The sequence below is a fragment of the Cricetulus griseus genome, chromosome 5, assembly GCF_003668045.3.
Source record: "Cricetulus griseus strain 17A/GY chromosome 5, alternate assembly CriGri-PICRH-1.0, whole genome shotgun sequence".
NCBI classification, from domain to species: domain Eukaryota; kingdom Metazoa; phylum Chordata; class Mammalia; order Rodentia; family Cricetidae; genus Cricetulus; species Cricetulus griseus.
Genome location: NC_048598.1, coordinates 150335747 through 150356353, shown reverse-complemented (window position 1 = coordinate 150356353; position 20607 = coordinate 150335747). Strand labels below are relative to the sequence as shown.

At 39.6% G+C, this 20607-nt stretch overlaps 1 protein-coding gene across 7 annotated transcripts in view; it reads right to left on the bottom strand.

Moving 5' to 3' along the window:
- Heatr5a (HEAT repeat containing 5A) overlaps positions 1–20607 on the bottom strand; it is a 106843-nt gene that overhangs the window by 60765 nt on the left and 25471 nt on the right. For all 7 annotated transcript variants that reach the window (XM_027416306.2, XM_027416310.2, XM_027416309.2 and 4 more), the window contains 7 exons: positions 18880–19135; positions 17699–17854; positions 15699–15949; positions 14019–14130; positions 12110–12262; positions 9869–9968; positions 3368–3477 (listed from right to left, as the gene is read on the bottom strand). In XM_027416306.2, the coding sequence (XP_027272107.1) occupies positions 3368–3477; positions 9869–9968; positions 12110–12262; positions 14019–14130; positions 15699–15949; positions 17699–17854; positions 18880–19135 (1138 nt within the window). The remainder of the gene's footprint in view (positions 1–3367; positions 3478–9868; positions 9969–12109; positions 12263–14018; positions 14131–15698; positions 15950–17698; positions 17855–18879; positions 19136–20607) is intronic.

Here is a 20607-nt window from a genome sequence, read left to right as displayed (position 1 = left end):
TATCTCCCTCCCACAAGATAAGGTTTCTCTAGATAGCTCTGCCTGTCTTCAAACTCAGAGATCTGCCTGCCTCTGCCTCCCAAGTGCTGGGATTAAAGATGTGCCCCACAGGCCTGGCTCTTCAGCTATTTTCTTAATCCTATTCTCTAAACAATGAGTTTGTATGTATAGTATATGCATGTGTTTGTATGGATGCATCTAGGGATGTGAGTGTGTGTGTGAGTGTGTGTGTGTGTGTGTGTGTGTGTGTGTGTGTGTGTGTGTGTGTGACAACACTGTTATCTACTTCAATTGCCCTTCACCTCTTTAGTTTTTTGAGACAGAGTCTCACTATGTAGCCCTGGCTGGCCTGCAACTTACTTTGTAGACCAGGCAAACCTTGAACTCAGAGAGATCCACCTGCCTCTGCCTCCTGAGTGCAGGGATTAAAGGCATGTGACACCATACCTGGCCTTCTTCCTGACTTTTTTAGAAAGGGCCTCGCATTGACCCTGGAGCTTGCTGACTCAGCTTTCCCGGTAGGAAATGAGCTCTAGAAATCTATCTGTGTCTACCTCCCAGCACTAGGCAAAGATGAATGCTGTCTTGTCTGGCTTTGTCATGGGTGGTAGGATCTACACTCATTTCCTCACACATGGCAAGTATTAATCAAGCCAAATCTGAAAGACACACACTTGTATAACTTTGATTATGGTAATGGAGACTGAATCCAGAGACTCACAGGAACTTGTCATGCTACTTGATAAAGTTTACTTTCCTCTACATAGATTATACAAATGTATTATGTTAAACAGAACACAGATCTTTCTTAAATGCAAAATCCTTAAGAAAAAATAAAAAACAACAACCTTACTTCTATTGTTATGGTTGCAGAGAGGAAAAAAGTGTCAAATTATCTGCCCTTACAATGCTGGTACAACAGCACTGAGCTTGTACCTAGTTATCTCCACAGCACAACTACTATGCTCTCCAACTATTCTATAAAAACAATATAAACATAATGAGAACAGATGGCAATTTCTCACCATCCAACTGTGAGCTAGAGACTGTTAGCCATTTAGCATGTGTTACTTCTAACCTCACAACCTCCTAAGATACACATGGTTCTTTTTTTTTTTTTTTTACAACTGAAAACACTGACTCTCAAATCTCAGGTGTACTTTTCAAGGTCTCCCACTCAATTCATTTTGAATTCTAATTCTTCTTTCCTTTTCATGAGTTCTTTAAATTGTTATTCAAGGTTATATAGGTTATTTTCATGCAGGTCTATAATATACTTTGAGCATATTCTATTTTTTATTGAAACATGAAAAGAGTAAGTCATATTATAATTTTCTATAAATCATTTTTTAAAATCCACATGAGAAAAGTAGATCTACTTGAAAAAGACTGAGGATAAATTAAGGATTTTTTTTTTTTGAAGAAATTCATAGTAGGTCCCTGGTTTTTTCTTTTTAATTCTTATTTGTATACACATATACATACATACATACATACATACATACATATTTTTTTTTCTTTCCAAGACAAGGTCTCATTATGTAGATCTGGCTGTCCTGTGTGGTGACATCTTGCTTGTAAAAATAAAGCCTGTCTGAAAGTCAGAGAATGGAACTTGCCACTTGCTAACCATAGAGGTCTGGAGGTCTGTACAGGCAAATGGGAAATGAGCTAGCTGGGCAGAAACAGGATATAAGCAGGGAGAAACAGGAACTTGAGCTCTAGTCTGCTGAGATGCTAAGGAAGTAAGGTGTGGCCATGGCTTGTTCCTTTTCTCTGATCTCTCAGCATTTTCTTCTATATCTGACTCTGGGTTTTTATTACTTAGACCAATTAAGAACTCCTTTTACATTTTGGTGCCCAACCAGGGGCAGAAACAAATGGGGAACTACTACAGACTGGTGCCACAAAGTTGGGCTGCTACTGTCCTGGAACTCACTATGTAGACTGGCCTTGAACTCACAGAGATCCACCTGCCTTCTGCCTCCTGAGTACTATACCCAGCTTCGTTTAAACAAAACAATAAAAATATTTTGAATAATTCTTCAAGAATTTCATATTGTCTTTTGAATATTTCCATCTGTCTCCCCATCTTCTCCCAAATCTCCTGAGTACTGGTGAGGAACTGAAGCTTTGTAGCTCTCCCTAGGGACGTTCATGCCACATGGTGATAGTGAACATTTTGGTACATACATACATGAATTTAAAAGAGCAAAGGGAATAATTTCATTCACAAAATAACAAAAGCCAAGACAGGAAGTTGTATTTTAATATTCTAAATTAATGTGGCATATTTGTATTACTTTAATGTGTACAAAGAGATGAGCAAATATATGTAGCTTTATAAGAAATACAGGAAGTAACATGCAACTAAACATGGCTTAAGTATTAAAAAAACAGACATTCCAGAGAACACAAATGTCAAGTTTCCACTCCTAGAATAAACACCTTCAATTACTCAGAGCAGCAATGCACTATCTTAACACCATGTTTTACACCAGGCACAATAGTACAAACCCGTGATCCCAGCACACAGGAAGAAGTAGGAGGATCAGGAGTTCAAGGTCATCCTCAGCTACATATATAGCAAGTTTGAGGCCAGCTTGGACTATATGAAATTGTCAAAAAGAAACAAAACAAAACAAAAACAAACAACAACAAAAAACTCAAGGTAATCTTATCAACTGCAGAATCCTACTCTTATAAAGTCATTTTTTGAGCCTAATAAGTACAAAATTTACATTATAAACTTTGTAAAATCAATTCTACATTGGTGGCTTAGAAGTAAACATTTATCTTGGCATTGGCAGAGTTAGGAATATAATATAGAAAAATGGAAAGGAATGTGCTCTATAGTCGAATTTTATAAGGAAACCCAGTCAAATTTATTATAGATTTGCATCATAAAGTCTGCAAACAAAAACACTGGAGTCTTTGTGACTAGGCCTGTGCACAGTAGGGCCACAAGTACTTTTCCCAAGAGAGATGGAAATGACATATGAAAAGATACAAGAACTAGACTCTTTCTCCTCTTCCTTTGGAGGTAGGGACATATAGTGTAATTCATACTAGCCTGGAACTCATTATGTAGCCCAGGCTGGTCTCAAACTAACAACCCTCCTGCCCCAGTCTCCAAAGTACTAAAATTACAGGTGTGTGCTGCCACACTTGGCAAGAAGTTAGGTTTATAAAAATATATTCTATTGAGTATAAAACAGTGAGCCTGAGGATTAAGACAGTACTCTAACATATAAGAAAAAACAATAGTCATCACTATTCATTCACTCAGTCAAGTGTTTAACAACTATTGATTCCTGGATATCAAACTAGTCACAAATAATAAAACATTTTGGTCTAAGGCACATACCTTTATAGGTCTCAGGAGGTAATAAAATTAGTAGTTCATAAAGCCTCTGTCTATAAACTACTGATGGTGTTTTCAAAGAATTTCCATATGTTTTTAGTATTGAAGAAAGCCTTGAAACAAAAGAAAAAGTGTATCTTAAGTGTGTATGCTATATGGAAATGTACAAACATGGAACAGGTCAACATATAAACACAAGCTAATGAACATTAGTGCTAATTTATGCTTTTAAAAGAAGGTGGCATTGTAAGTCTACTTGGGATTCTAGGAAATAGCACAGAGGTAGAGCGCCTGCCTAACATATGAGGCCTGGGCTTCATTCCTGGCGTTGCAATCAAACCAACAAAACAATTAAATAAAACAATAACATTAATTTTTCTGACATACTTCATAAAGTGAAACTATAAAGTCAGTTTTTGTTTCAAAGGCTGTTAAGCATTTATTATAATGGAAACCCTAAACTCCAAATACAAAATTTCAAAAGTTACTTGGCATTTGCCAGAAACAAAAATCTATTAGGTAGAAAATTAACTCAATAAATAATAAAGTAAAATAAATACCAGTTTTATTTTATAAACTTCAGCTTGATAATCATGACAGAACAATTCTGAAACCCCATGTAGGATATTTTAGTTATGGAAGTTAACTAATTCATCACATTTTTGTATTTCCTTAAAGCTGGATCATAAAATTATAGCTACCTTATGAAAACTATTCCATTCATATTCACATGTAAAAATGATCCATTATATTTTTAGAACTCTGATCATTCACTTGGTTTAAATACATACAATTTAGTTTAGAGGACTATCAGTTGATTCTATAAACTCGGGTTAGAACAAAATGAGAATCTAGGAAAGTGTTTTTATTGGATTTTGCTTCCACTGGAGGGAAAGGTTAGTTTCTAATTGGTCTTTCTACAAATATACAGGGAATAAGTTACATAAATACAGAGAAAAATGTAAAATTTGCATAGTCAGAACTGAGAAAGGTATTTTCCAAGGTTAAACACTTCCTATCCAATAAAGGCAAATTAACATTAACCGAAAGTATGTGTGTGTTTGGGGTGGGGGAAGGTATGGAGCCAGTGAGAGAAAGCAATAGGTATAGTGGTTGCTGAATATCCCTGAAGCCTAAAATCCCCCAGTGTGACCCTGGAGCCCCATGGTGACAGCACAGAACTGACCTGACTCCCGAAGGTTGCCCTACTCTCTCACACAAATAATAAAGAAAATTAAAAAGCGTAATATAAAACCTGACCTGATTCACTAGGAACACAAACACCGACATAAGGGCCAGAGGCTAGCTAGCATCCATGTAAGGTAAGAATAAAAGAGTGGGGTCTCCTTAAAAGGGTCTAGGCCCTGGCAAAGCATACCAGATTAAACTCCTTTATACCTACCTAATTAAGTCATTTTAGAATATAAAAAGCTAAAGATGAAAACCTTATAGGAAGAAACTGACAAGCCCCAATCAAGGTGGAAGCTTGTCAACTGACAGGTTAAGCAAGTAAGAATTAGCAATGACACATGTAAAAATTCTATTTGTCACAGAGCAAGTCTCAACAAATTTAAAAGGACAGGCAAGATGTGAAAAATATTTACCTGATAACTGTGAAATTTTATGAGTTTTATAGTCAATGTAAGGTTTTAAAAAAAGAACAATAACTTAAGAAAAACAGGTTATAGAGAACGATGACATAAAAAACAAATTTCAACATGAGCAAGGCTACTTTTCAAAGCTTAGGAAAACTCAAAGAAAAATTTACTTGCCAAATTTTACTTAAACAGAGAGCACGGAACATCTTGAACTAGACCTCACAAAGTCAGAAACTAAGAAATGGATTTTGCAGTATTTAAAAGAAAATCATGTAGAGATCTCAGACAGATGGTTTCAAAAAGTTTCACTTGGCAGATCACGCCAATCACACATACTCTCCTGATGAAACCTTACTCTGTGAGGTTAGTAACATTTTAATACTCCATGAGAAAGATAGTATAAGAACGAAATAGGGCAGACTACCTATGACTACATATAAAGAAACCCATAACAAAACCACATACAGAAGCTTATAAAACTAATCAGTAAGTTTCTTAAAGTTTATCACATTAAACAATTTGATACAAATAAAAATCTCCTCAGATTAAAAACAAAAACAATGGCCTAATACAGTGTGGTGGTGGCACACACCTTTGATGCCAGCACTTGGGAGCCAGAGGCAGACAGATCTCGAAGTTTGAGGCCAGCCTGGTCTACAAAGCAAGCTTTAGGACAGCCAGGGCTACAGAGAAACCTTGTCTTGAAAACAAAACAAAACAAATAAAGGAATAAAATATCAGCAGTGGTCCTTGAAAACCTGTTTAAGATTCTTGTTGGTTTGTTTTTTGAGAGGCTATAGGCTGGCTTCAAATGTGTGCTATGCCAGACTCCATTTCCCAGGTATCTGTTCATTTTGAATCTGGCTTGTTGAAAAAGAGATGAGGTTATGTTGCCCAGGGTTGACTCAAACAGCCCTCCTGTTTCAAGCTCCTGAGTGACTGAGACTTTTTGCAGGTGTTTCTGTGTTTTGTTTTTTAATTTTTAACAATGATTTATTCATGTGGGTCTTCGCCTGTGTGTATGTCTATGTACCTGGTATGTGCCTGGAGGCTATGGTGGCCAGAAGAGGTCACCAAGTCAGCAGGAATTGGAGCTACAGATGGTTGTGAGTTGCCATGTCATTGCTGGGAATTGAACCTGGGTCCTCTGTAAGAGCAGCCAGTGCTTTTGACTGCTGAAACACCTCTTCAGTCTACTTGTATGCTTTTTAAAATTATAATCTCCACACCTTTAATTCCAGCACTTGGGAGGCAGAGGCAGGAGGATCTCTGTGAGTTTGAGGCCAGCCTGGTCTCCAGAGCGAGTGCCAGGATAGGCTCCAAAGCTAGAAAGAGAAACCCTGTCTCGAAAAACAAAACAAAAACAAAAACATAATCTCAACTATGTAGGCCAGGATGACCTGCAATTTGCTTTGTATTATTGTAGGCCGGTTTGAATTTGTGATGATCCTTTTGCCCCCTATGTGTTGGAATTATAGGTATGTTCTACCTGTAATTCTATATAGCGTCTATGAAGTGGTAAAATGCACTAATAGAATAAATAAGTACTTAAGAGGCAGAATATGTCAGTAAGGACCATGAGGGGAAAAATCTAGATCTACAACTTAAGTGTGTGTGTGTGTGTGTGTGTGTGTGTGTGTGTGATGTGTCAGCACATGCGGGGGTACACTGGCATACATGTACATGAGTCTGTATAGGCTCAAAGCTGCCATCAAGTGTTTTCTTACTTTCTCCTTACTGAGGCAGGACTAATGCTGGACCCGAAGTTTGCCACTTCCAGCTAGTCTAACTAAATGTTGCCCCTGGGATCTCCCGTCTCCGCAAATGCTTCGTCCTCTGAGGCATCTATCCAGTCCTACACATTTGTTCTTAACACAGAAGCATTCAGCAAGGTGGTTGTCAAAGACATCAGTTACATTCCCCCCCCCCTTTTTTTTGTGACAGGGTTTCTCTGTGTAGCCTTGGCTGATCTGGAACTCACTCTGTAGACCACACTGGCCTCAAACTTAAGAGATTCATTCGCCTGTGTCTCCTGGCGCTGGGATTAATGGTGTGTGCCACCACTGCCTGGCTCAGTTACATTTTTATACAATAGCAATGAACAGATCATATACACACACCACTTATTTAATAACAACAACAACATAAACAAACGTAGCTGGGAACTGAGTTTTTAAAAGTATAACACCTTTATCTTGTAAGACACCCTGATCATGTCATGGTACTATAAAAATTTTAATTTTCTTCAAATTTATGTGTAGACTATTACAAACAAACTCTCAACAGGAGATGATCCAAAGCATCAGGTTGAAGAGCTTGCTCTAAGATATAATTCATTATAAAGATGATGTGTTGGCACAGAGACAGGCAAACAAACCAACAGTAACAATGAAGCTCACAGAATCCCTCGTATTTGGGGATGCAATCCATGAGACAAGTGATGGTGAGCACAGAAGGAAGGGTAGATTGTCAAAGCGAAGCACCAGACAGTGAGTTTTCCACATGGAAAAAGAAAATGAAACTGGACCTTGGTCTGGTCTGAGTTTTCTGTCTCTGAAAACTCATGTGTTGAACATTTACTTAATCCCTGCCTTTTTTGACAGTGGACGTGCCATCCAGTATGAGGATGAACATTCCTACTGAAGAGGATCCATAACTTCTGCCATTAACTTTGATAAATTGTGGGCGCTCGTCAGTGAGCAGATATGGGCAAATGTTGCCAGAAACAATAATGGAAGCACTGCACTGTTGATATGTTGATATGATCAGACATCTGTAAAGTTCCAGAGAATGAGAAGCTCCAAAAACAGCCTCATCATGAAGTCCAGTTTTTCCCCCCCTAGGTTTTTTTTTTTTCCTTTTTTTTTTTTTCCGAGACAGGGTTTCTGTGTGGCTTTGGAGCCTATCCTGGAACTTGCTCTGTAGACCAGGCTGGCCTCAAACTCACAGAGATCCACCTGCCTCTGCCTCCCAGGTGCTGGGATTAAAAGCATGCGCCACCAACGCCTAGCTGGTTTTTTGTTTTGTTGAGACAGAATCTCACCATGCAATCTTGGCTGGCCTGGTAGCTATGTAGACCAAGCTGGCCTTAAATTCAGAGACCCACCTGCCTCTGCCTCCCTGTGATTACAGCAAGCCTCAGCACTTCTGGTTCTAAATTCTCCAGTGAAAGAGGTGAGAGACGATTAAATGCGTCCTGGTGGCTTAAAGCCACACAGAGGTAGTTATTAAATGCTATCCATTAAACCCAAAGAAATCAACTAATAAAAACTTAGTCCCTCATCCAATACTGTTAGATGGTAGGGCCTTTTGCCTCTGCCCTCATGAATGATGAGGGGGAGGTTTTACAAAAGGCATTTTGGTGCCTTTGCCTTTCTATTCCTTCTGCCACACAAGGACACATTATCTATCCACCATCTTCAAAGGATGGAGGAAGAAGGTACCATGTTGGAGATGGAGAGCAGGCTCCTACCAGATGTTAGTCTGTTAGCACCTGAATCTTAGACTTTCAGTCCCCAGAACTGCAAACATACATTTCTGGTCTCTGTGAATCACCTGGTCTGGGATATTTGTCACAGCAGTATAAATACACTAAGGCAGACTTCTCTCTCAGTCTAAGGAGAAAATCCAACTTAAGATGGATAAAAGACTTAAGCATTAAAGATAAAACTTGAAATATAAGAAAATCAAAGGAAAAATATATAAGATGGGGATTGATATGGTGGCCCACATCTTGAATCCCAGCACTTGACAGAAAAGGCAGGTATGGATCTATGAGAGTTCGAGGTCAGTCTGGTCACACAGAGTTCTAGGACAGCCATGGATACATAGAGAGACCCTGTTTTAAGAAACCAAAGAACAAAACAATCAAACCAACACTTCTCCCTCCCAAAAAACACCAACCAAAAAAGTAAAAAGATATGACAGTTAAATTAAATTTAAAATTATCTATTTACTTATTGTTTTTTCCGAGACAGGGTTTCTCTGTGTAGCTTTGGAGCCTGTCCTGGAACTCGCTTTGTATTTTAATGGATAGCCACAGTGAATCAACCCAAAAGGAAAAGCCATCAGGTCAAGGGCCTGTCGGTCACTTGGTGTTAGACAAGCTCAGTTGTCTGTCTCTGTAAATGAGGTTGTGCTGGAATATAGCCACATCCGTCTCTCCACTCACATCTCATGTGTGGTTCTTTCTGAGCAGTAAGAGCTGAGCAATTTCAATTCAGACCCCATAGCCTATAAAGCTTATAATATTTACTGTTGCCCTTAATAGCAAATGTCTGTAGTCCCTAATCTATCCATGTTTGATTCAATAATGTTTACTCTATTATCATATTTTATAGGCCATACCTTAAATATATTTTTCTTTGTACATAAAATGGTGTATCATTAAAAACCTTTGGAAAGATTTTTCTGTATACTGTATTAATTTGGAAATTAGTCCTTATCACCGACTATAAGTTACACACACACACACACACACAAAATAAAAAGTGTTGCTTTTCTCTGTGTTTTATCAGATAGATGTTAAATCAACTTAGGAGAAGTATAAACATACAGAAACCTGGAAGTGTTAACAAACACCTAGTTCTTAGGAACATAGAACAGCACTAACAAATCAATACAATGCGTACCTGCAAAGGTTAGCAGGCTTAGGATTTAATTTCTTGTTAAATTTGCCTGTATGGAAGGTATATTATTCACCAAGTAATTTTCCTTCCCCTTTAATATGCATTTCCTCTCAAGATCCTAGCCTAAAAAAAAAGAAAAGTCACACATCTAAATGATTGCCTTCCCCTGCAAAAGAACCAGCCGCATGAGCTTATCTCATCCATGTATCTAGGGATAGCACACAGCGGTAACCTACTGCTCTTAGAAAACTCTACCAGTCTCAACAGTTGATCCTTACTGAGTCAGCAAATCCACAGCACAGGGAAGAGGTGGCAGAAGATGCTGAATTACTTCCTCAGTAAGGAGATCACCACAGTGGGAAATGAAGCTCTTGACAGCTGAAAAGGAGAACAGACATTTACTCGGCACAGTATAATCAACCATGAGACAGGAACATTCAATTATGCGGAGCATCAGCAATGTTACAGACAAGTATGCTCAAAACAAAAAATATCTTGAAAACTCCAGTCATAAACAATGAAGCTAGTATCTTCTATCTCCATATTTTTTCAAGAATTTCCAGCCAGCCAGAAGAACAGGTAGGTGCCTAATCCAATTGTCTTAATTATCATTAAGAGACTAGTATATTAACAAAATGCTAGAGTCCTAGGTTTGCACTTAGCCCTGGAGCTCAGATGTTTAAAAAAAGAAAAAGAGGGGGCTGGAAAGATGGCTCAGAGGTTAAGAGCACTGACTGCTCTTCCAGAGGTCCTGAGTTCAATTTCCAGCACCCACATGGTGGCTCACAACCATCGGTAACGAGATCTGGTGCCCTCTTCTGGCCTGGAGGCATAATAAATAAATCTTTAAAAAGAAAAAGAAGCCAAAGCAGGGCATAGTGCCAAAGCATTTAATCCCAGCACTTGGGGGACAGGCAGACCTCTGTGAGTTCAAGGCCATCCTGGTCTACACAGTAAGTTCTAGGACACAGTGATTTCAGGGCTACATAGTGAGACGACTCTGTCTCAAATTAAAAAAAGAAAAAAGAAAAAAGAAAGAAAGAGGGGCTGGGCAGTGGTGGCGCACACCTTTAATCTCAGCACTCGGGAGGCAGAGGCAGGTGGATCTCTGTGAGTTCGAGACCAGCCTGGTCTACAAGAGCAAGTTCCAGGACAGCCTCTAAAGCCACAGAGAAACCCTGTCTCGAAAAACAAACAAAACCAAAAAAAAATTAAATAAAAAATAAAATAAAAAGGGAAAGAAAGTCAGGGGCGAGAGAGACAGCTCGCTGGTTGAGAATGTATAGGACCCACATCTGGTTCATATCAGGATGTCACTTTGTTTCAGTTCAAAGAGGATCTGACTTCTTTTCTGGCCCACACAGCGTTCTCTCTCTCTCTCTCTCTCTCTCTCTCTCTCTCTCTCTCTCTCTCACACACACACACACACACACACAAAGATTGAAAAAAAAAATCTTAAAACAAAACATCCTAGACTTCCAAGTCTGCCAATTTTCCAATTTTCACTAATTCGACAGAACCATATAGACTCTAGACAGGAATTTGTTGTTTTTTCAATGCAAAAGCAGAATCTTGTTTAACAAGCTAACCCCATCAACTTGGGCCCTTAAGTGGATACTTGGAGAAGGACCCAGGGGAACCATGGCGGAGGGACACGGACATGGACATGGACTACTTACAGGGCAGCATAAGGGGAGTTTCTAGGGGTAAGAAATAGTCTCAGGATTGGTATGCTTCCAGGCTTAGGTGACCTGTCCTGTGTTGATTGGTCAACTGGTTGTTATGGTCTATAGGCCCTATCAGGGCAGATGCTATGCTCTGCATGTCACTGTTATGCACCTGTACTGTAAAGCACAGCCCCACCAGCTAACTTCTGATTGGTTCCTTGTCACCAGGAGAGTATCTGACCTCCTAGTATCTAGGGCAGGCCCAGCAAGGTCAGACATGTGCTGAATCAGAGGCTTACATGTCTTTTCTGCAGCCTGTCATGGCTGCTAAAGCAGGTCTAGTCAGGGATTTTAGTTACTCAACTCAGATTGCCTCACAAGGGGATTAAAATAAATACTTTAAAACTAGACTAAGTTTCAGGTTGAAATTAAAAATTTTTTTCTTCTTGAGAGTAAAATGCCATGAATAAACAAATATGTCTTCCTAGTTTTTCTAGGAAAGCCATCTTCCCTTAGCTGAAACTTAATGTTATTTTCAAACCTATACACGATTATACATACTTACTAGGAATCATGCATCATTTTGGAAAAGAGGAATGAGTATCTACTTCAAGCAACATTGTCAGTTTCTGGCTGGACTGCGTCTAATGAAACATGGAGTTATCAGTCTAAGCATGCTCTCAAACTTGGTTCATTGTCATCCACCCTCAGTCATCACTAGCTAACTGACTACATTCAGGGATGAAGACCCCAGTCAGATCCCTGTCCCCTGACACTACAGGAAACACACAGAACACAAACAGACAACAGCAGGAGAAAAGCCAGGAGATGGCAGATGACAAGTCAACCTACCACAAAGAGCACCAGCTCGTCCCTCCAGGGTTACTTGCCACGTAAATGAATCCCCCCGGCTTTTTTCTGTTTCTAGATCTTTGGGAGATACAGGAAAGACACACTTCCATAGCAGCAGAACTCGAGCGAGATGACAACTGACCACAGCAGGGCCTGCAAAAGGAGAACAGTTTAATTCACAACTGTGATGTTTTATATCTTTTTGTTTTCTGGTTCCAAATGAATTTACTATTGATTTTATCATTATTAGAAGTGTTGGAGGGCAGAAAAGAAACAAGGAATAGAAAAGCAAAGCTTGGGCTGGGGTGTCAACTTTCAGCTACTGTGTTTCCTGTGATAGAATGCATTGAAAAAACTGGGAAGTACTATGTAAATGGAAGGTACAATTGCTATAACAAGTAATGTTGTAACAATCCTTAGAAACACTTTTATTTTTAAACTATATGCATATATGTATGTCTGTTTTAGGGTTTGCATAAGTGCAGTTGCCCATGGAAGCCAGAAGAGGTTGCTGGATCCCTGAGTTACAGGCAGTAGTGAGCTGCCTGATTGTGGAAGCTGGAAACCAAACTCAGGTCCTCTGCAAGAGCAGTCCCTGTGTGCCTTTACATGCTGAGCCATCTCTCCAGCCTCATAACTTCTTTTGCCTCATTCTTCCAAGGTCTGCTATTAGAGGTATATGCTAACACAAGATCCAGGTTCAAAAAGAGACCCTACTTCAAATGAAAAACATGTAAAAATAGAGGAAAACACCTGATGTTCCTTTCCTTGAGGTCTCTGCATCTGAACATGCACATACATAGATATGCATGCTCCCCACCCACCAATTTTAAGTAACTTATTGGAGGGGGTTGGTCTGGAGAGATGGCTCAGGGGTTAAGAGTGCTAGCTGCTCTTCCAGAGGATCTAGGTTCAATTTCCAGCACCTGTATGGTGGTTCACAACTCTTTCTAACTACAGTTTCAGGTGATGTAGCACCTTCTTTTGGCCTCCACAGGCAGCAGGCATGCACACTGTACACACACACACACCCATATACACGAAGAAAAAACATGTACATAAAATACAGTAGCAAATAACTTATTTGGAGGGTGGGCTGGAGAGATGGCACAGTAGTCAAATAAATTGGCTGCTCTTCCAGAGGACCCAGGTTTAATTCCCAGAACCCACATAGCAGCTCACAACCATCTGTAACTCCAGTTCTAGCAGACTTAACACCCTCTTCTGGCCTCTGTCGGCACCAGGCATGCATATGGTACATAGACATATCTGTACACAAAATGCCTATACACATAAAATAAAAACAAACAGTAATCTTACAAAAATTTACTTTCCCCTTTAACCTATCAGCACCATCAACATGGTAAGCACAATACCAAACACCAAATAAACATTGCAAAATGGTTATCTATTCTAGGGAGCAAGTCGCTGTAAAAACCTTGGACTTCCAGAGTCACTTCACACACTCCTGCCATTATTCAGCTCACAGATTGCAAATACTTTAGGGAGTAAAGGAGTAACATTTGCCTGATTTCTTGTTTGTTTGAGACAAGATCACCCTATGCTGTCCAGGCTGTTGTTGAACTTTTAGGCTACTTCTAGGCTGAAGTGACTGGTTTGTGTCAGGTATCTTTAGGTGGTGTTCTTTTAGACAGGGTCTCACTATGAAATCCTGGCTGGCCTGAACTATGAAGCCCTGGCTGCTGTGGAACTCACAGAGATCCGCCTGCCTCTGAGTGCTGGGATCAAAGACGTGTATCACCACCACCCTGCTGGGGCATCTTTTTAAAACCAGTATAAGATAAATGTTTGTGTGGTTATTTAAATTCTGATATACACTAAAAGCAGTCTCTAGATCCGGAAAACAAAATCATTTCATTATTATGGAAAGCCTCCAAGGAACTGTTACCTAACGTCATAACAGCAGCAATCAACAGCCATCCTGCTTGCGTGCGTTGAAGCGACAGGCGACTGTTTTGAGCAGCAGAACACAGCAAATCCTCCGCCAATGCCATGATTATCTGCTTGTACACAGAATAAAGCAATAAAAGTCAGCTTACAAATCAGCAGACAAGTGAAAGAAACTTACAATCTCTTGGAAAACCGGCTCTTATGCATGATAAAGCATAACAATGGCCAATTGTGCAGGCTACATGATAGGGCAATAGCACACAGGAAACTATAAACAATTAAGTTTTCAAGAGTAAATACTAAAAGATTAAACTGTACACAGATAGGCACAACTCTTTGTGAAGTACAAGTGACAACACTGTAGGCTATTCAAAATGTACCTGTCTAGAATTCTCATTTACTTGCCCTAAGCAATTAACCTCTTTGGTCAGTAACACTAGAAAAAGTTTCATTAAATAAGTTTCCCTTAATAAAATTCTATATACAAACTTGTTACCTTAAAGGTTCATAATGCTCCCCCCACCCCCCAAAAAAAGCAGTGGAGTAGGATTCCACAAAATGTTACATTTTAAAAGTCTCTAAAATAGATGGTGTAAACAATAGAGAAATAACCAGATATTTATATGCATGTACCCTGTATGTTTAAAGAGTACTGAGCCTGAGAAAGCATCTGCTACCAACCACCCCTAGACAGATGGTGAGCATGGGAGCTGCATATCAGCTCCTAAAGGATAGTTCCTATAGGCAAAGCACAGCCTCTACAGTTAACAGATGAAGGCCAAACGACCATTTTAGTCAAATCAGGACAAGCAGGAATTTCTCAGGACAAATTTCACATATGAAGTTGGAAATAATGAGATTTGAGGATGAATCTAATTAATACACAATGATGATAACAGATTAGTTCTGATTATAACTAAAAAAGGAGGGGCTGGAGAGATAGCTTAGCAGCTAAGAGCACCTATTGCTCTTATAGAGCACCCATGTTCAACTGCCAGCTCTCACATGGAGGTTTACAATCATCTATAACTCCACCTTCATGGGATCCAACACCCTCTTCTGACCTCCATGGGCACCAGGCATGAATGAAGTGCACATACATGCACACAGGCAAAGCACTCATACAAATAAGATGAAATAAAATTTTAAAGGGTACTTCACCAAGTTGTCAGCTAGTTTATTACAATGACACTGATAATATTAAATATACATTTGAAATTTTTTTTAATTTTTATTTATTTATTATGTATACAACATTCTGCTTCCATGTATATCTGCACAGCAGAAGAGGGCACCAGATCTCATAATGAATGGTTATGAGCCACCATGTGGTTGCTGGGAATTGAACTCAGGACCTCTGGAAGAGCAGTCAGCGTTCTTAACCTCTGAGCCATCTCTCCAGCCCCTGACATTTGAAATTTTTGAAGTTGTTGTAGAGGATATATTATAAAAAGCAGAAATAAGTTATGTATCTAACTCCTTAGAACCCTGACTCCTTTTGGAGGGGGTGAAAAAGTATTTAACATCTCAGTTTCATCACTACGACATTCCCTGTTATACATGTGTTTAACATGAGGAATAATCAGGCAACTGCTTAAGACACCTGCCCCACATGATTTTAACTGGGGACAGCAGCCCATTTTCAGGAAAATGTGAACATGGAGAGTGAAATCATTACCTTGCCCTTTCCATGAGGAATTCCTAAAGGACAGTGTGTCACTGCACCTAGCAAAGCCGCCACAGCAAAACTAAAGCCAGTCACTGCTTCCGGCGAAGACTTTAGTGTGGTGATCCGTTCTAGGCATCGGTCTAAGAGAGGCGTCAATTGGGAAGGCAATGCCACAGCAATGCAGTGCAAGCACCAGGCTGCTGCCAGCCGAACAGAAATGCTAGGGTGCAGAACCACCGAGATGACACTGTCCAGAAGGCCTGCAAGTACAGAGCAAAACAAACGCCTTATGTACACAGACAGAACCCATTTAAGCCACAAGACAGTAAAAAAAAAAATGGACAGCCACTTGAATACAGAATATACTACTTCTATGATAAGCCAAATTACAATGAAAAACGGTTTTATGACAGGGCTTCTCTGTGTAACAGACCTGGCTGTCCTGGAACTAGCTCTGTAGACCAGGCTAGTCTCGAACTCACATAGATCCATCTGCCTCTGCCTTCCAAGTGTTGGGATTAAAGGTGGGTGCCACCACCGCCTGCCCAAAAGAAAACTTTTATTTCTTGATATTTTTCCTATTTTATCTTGAGATCATTTGTAATTCAGTATGACAAAACTACCTTTAAAAAGTTACAGATTGCCCTACTCCCTTAAAAAAAGGTTATTTATTTTTAGTTATATGTGCACTCATGTGAGGGTAGTGCCTGCAGAGGACAGAGGCTCCGGATCCCCTGGAGCTGGAGTGACAGGCAGTTGTGAGCAGCCTGACATGGGAGCTGGGATGGAACTCAAGTTATGCTCTTAACCTCTATGCCATTATCCAACTTAATTGTGTCTCTAAAAAAATAAAAATCTCTCTAGCACAGATATGGTAAAATAGGTCCCATCTACTGCATGGCTTTTATCTGAGAGCAAATTCTAAAATTAAGGTTTCAGCAGGACCTCAGTGGTCTAACCCACTAACTCACTAATACAATAGAGTGCAATGAACAGCAAAAAAGTTTCTATTTATTACAATCCAAGACAGACCTTCTTTGAAACATGGAAGTTTCTACCAACTGCTATAAAAATTTAAAGAGCTTACAAACACAAATATGATATAACCACACAGGTACTCAGCAGGAATACTGACAAAAAACAAAGCCACAAAAAGGATTACAAAAAAAAAAAAAAGACACCAGCCACTAAAGACCACATCTTACAGGATTTCACAAAACGTCCTAAGTAGGAAAACTGACAGAACTGGAGTAGATGAGTAGTCATCAGGGGCAGGGAAGGACTGGTGGGCATGGTCTCTGACAGATACTTTTTTGGAGTGATAAAAACATCCTGCAGTTAAGGAGGGGTGGTGGTCATACAACTGGGAACTCACAAAACCACTGGGTTGCATAAAGAAGTGAACTTCCTGCTATCTGAAGATATCACAATATTGACAAATTATTCTAAAAGGCAGAAAATTATTTTCAGAAAGAAATAAAGACTACTTGTTAAATAAAAGATCTCTGAGGTACCCTACAGACAGTGAGGTTTCCACTGCAGGGGAGAGAGGTCTAGGGTTTCTTCTCTCTAAGTTTTTCCATTACAGTAAACATCTTCAGAAAGAGGAATGAGGAGAGTTAGAAAACAACCTTTTTATCTTTCTGTAGACTTTGCTTTCTTAGTGCTGGGATTAAAGGTGTGTACCTCACCACACCTTGCCAGAGAACAACCTTTAATTACTAAAGGGAAAAAAGGCAAACAAACCACCGAATCCAAAAATCCAGAAAGCCCCTCAAACATCCATCCAAGATTTATTTTATTTGTGTGTGTGTTATGTGTAAGTGTATATGCAGGTGCCCTCAGAGGCCAAAAGAGGGATTGGATCCCTCAGAGCTAGAGTTAACAGACGGTTGTAAGCCACCAGCTATGGTTGTTTGTATGTTTGCTCTAGCTTACTTTTACGAAGGAGAGTTCCTCCTCAAGTACAAGTGAAACAGTTTTGAGATGGTCACAAACAACAGATCTACCTGTACTGGAATCCTGTAGCAGAGGTGCGGCTGTAGTGCCGAGACTGTGTATCAGATTTCCAAGTTCTTGTAATGCACAAACCAGTGTATGTTGGGTGGCTGCTACATCCGTGGAACTGAGCCGGGTTTCCAAATTACCATCACTCAATACAGCATCTGACAGAAACACAGGAATTACTTATGTATCACTTTTATAAACATAGATCATAGGAAGTCAGTGTTAGGAGCAGCAAAGCGTAAGGGCCAAAGTGAATATACAGTATATCTGCTTAATCATCGGGAAAACCTTGGGGTGATAAGTGGATGTTTAAATTGGAAATCACACAGAGAATGAACTGACCTTGAACTAAGATATATCTTGAAATATATCTTGAAAAAGTCAGACATCCTTTTTTTTAGACCATTGATTTTATTTTCTTATGTATCTGAGCATTTTGCCTGCATGCATGTATGTGAAACATACATATGCTTGGCGCCTGAGGTCAGATGAAGGTGTCAGATCCCTTGGGACTGGAGTTACAGACAGTTCTGAGTCACCACATGGGTGCTGGGAATTGAACCCAGGTCCTTAGTAAGAACAACAAGTACTCTTAGCCACTGAACCAACTCTTTAGCCCCTGAACTAAGATTTGATTCAAGCAACATGACCAGATCCCTTGTTATTCTGTCAGCTTTGCAATGAAAAAGAAAACTCAGGATTAACACTTCTCCACTTTTTAGCTAAGATCAAGTATAGGAAAATTCAGGGTGATCACAGTGGACAATATATAACCTGAAATAGTCTGTTTAAAAACAGCAACCTTAGCTTTTATATGAATCACAACGTGAGTTCTGAGGAACTGTCATGAGCAGCCTATAAGACTTTTGTTTCGGGACTGGAGAGGTGGTTGGTTCAGTGGTTAAAAGCATTTGCTGCTCACTCAGGGGACTTGGTTCCCAGCACTCACTGGGTGGCTCACAACCACTCAAGCTTCGGGGGATCTGATGCCGTCTTCTGGCCTCCTTGGGTACTCCACATGCAAGCGTGCACATGGCACACATGAACATGGGCATACATACACATGAATAAATAATAAACTCTTTTAAAAATATTTTTGTTGATACAGTAATACAAAAGCATTGCTTTTTCAAAGGGGTGGTTCCTCTATCACTGGTAAGCCAGACTTTTAGTTGATCCATACCTACAACTTTCTTTAGCTTCCAGATGGCCTGGCAGATATCCTTTGCAGCAGCAATTTGAGCCTTTTCTCCAAGAAGGCCTCCTATAGTTGCTCGAAGGATAAATGAAACACAACGGCGACAGCAGACAGCATCAATCTGAGTTTGGGTGGCTTTAGAATTCAACTGTGACACAAGGCTTAGGATATGAGAAAGAAAGATAGCAAAATTCTTCTCTAGCCAAGCTCCTCCTAATGTTGAAACAAATACCACGTAAGCCTAAAAAGAAAGCAATTTCATCTTCAAAATTCAATCATTTCAGTTACAAATCAACATTTTTTTTGTTCACAAAAATATACATTGTATTCCTTTCTGACTTAGTTACTTGATACATGCTAGTGCAGCATTAGTTTTTGTTTGTTTGTGGCAAGACTGAAGCTACAGTCTTTCTTCAATGCAGACTCCACCTAAGCTACAGTCTTTCTTCAATGCAGACTCCACCTAAGCTACAGTCTTTCTTCAATGCAGACTCCACCTAAGCTACAGTCTTTCTTCAATGCAGACTCCACCTAAGCTACAGTCTTTCAAGTAGACTCTACCTATGTTGCACCTCTATTCTACTTTGGTCAGGCTCTGTCTAACCAGATAAACAGAGAGATATTGCCAGATATTTTGTAAAATGTGTCCCTGGCTTCTGGGAACAAAGGCTTGAAACTATTTAACCTTTGGAGCAAGCAGGCTGAATTCTATTAGCTACACTCAAATGCCATACTCCAAAGGATTGTTCTAGACTCCCTAGAAGAGTTTGCAGTGATGATCTTGCTGCTCTTTATCTCCATGAGTGCTAATGGCTTCGTAGTCCAGATGCAAAGATAGCAGTCTTCTCAAGAATACGTGACAAGGAAACAGTTTACAGTCACGCTGGGGAACTAGGCATACAGCATACAATCCATCAGGAAGCACATGGACTTTTATTTTATTTTAAATTGTTCACCTAGCTGGGCGTTGGTGGTGCAGGCCTTTAATCCCAGCACTCGGTAGGCAGAGGCAGGTGGATCTCTGTGACTTCGAGGCCAGCCTGGTCTCCAGAGAGAGTGCCAGGATAGGCTCCAGAGAGAAACCCTGTCTAGAAAAAACAAAAACAAAAACAAACAAACAAAAAAAGAGACTAAATTGTTCATTTAAAATCTTCAGCAGGCACTGACTTCATTTTGGTTGGACTCAGTAAATATTAGGGATCTAGCAAGAATCTTGAATGTAGCAGGCAAGTGTACCTGCTGGCTGAGCTTCACCTCCACTCCAGCACAAACTTCCCAACTCATAACACTTTGGGAAAAGACGGCATGGGAGGAGGATTCAGTGGCCTTTGGACTGTTTTGTTTTGTTAGTTTTTTTTCCCAAGAAACCTTTCTAAGACTTTAATTTAAAATTTGGATTTAGGATGGAAAATTACAGTAAATATATGGACTGTATGCCATAATCTTTTTTTGGAGTTAAAATCATATAAGATGTTATCTTGACACATTAAATAATAAGTACTAATATCAATCTATACTGTGTGAGTGTACATAAATAGAGTGGAAGAGATGTTAAGCCACAAGACATATGACAGCACCAGGAGAGAAAAATATGATTATGATTTAAAGGAAATAAGTCCCTTACTAAAAATTAAAATCGTATTTGTGTTACAAGACTCTCTTAACTTGTAACCTCGTTTTCAAAAATGTTTTAGCTTCACCACATCTACCTGT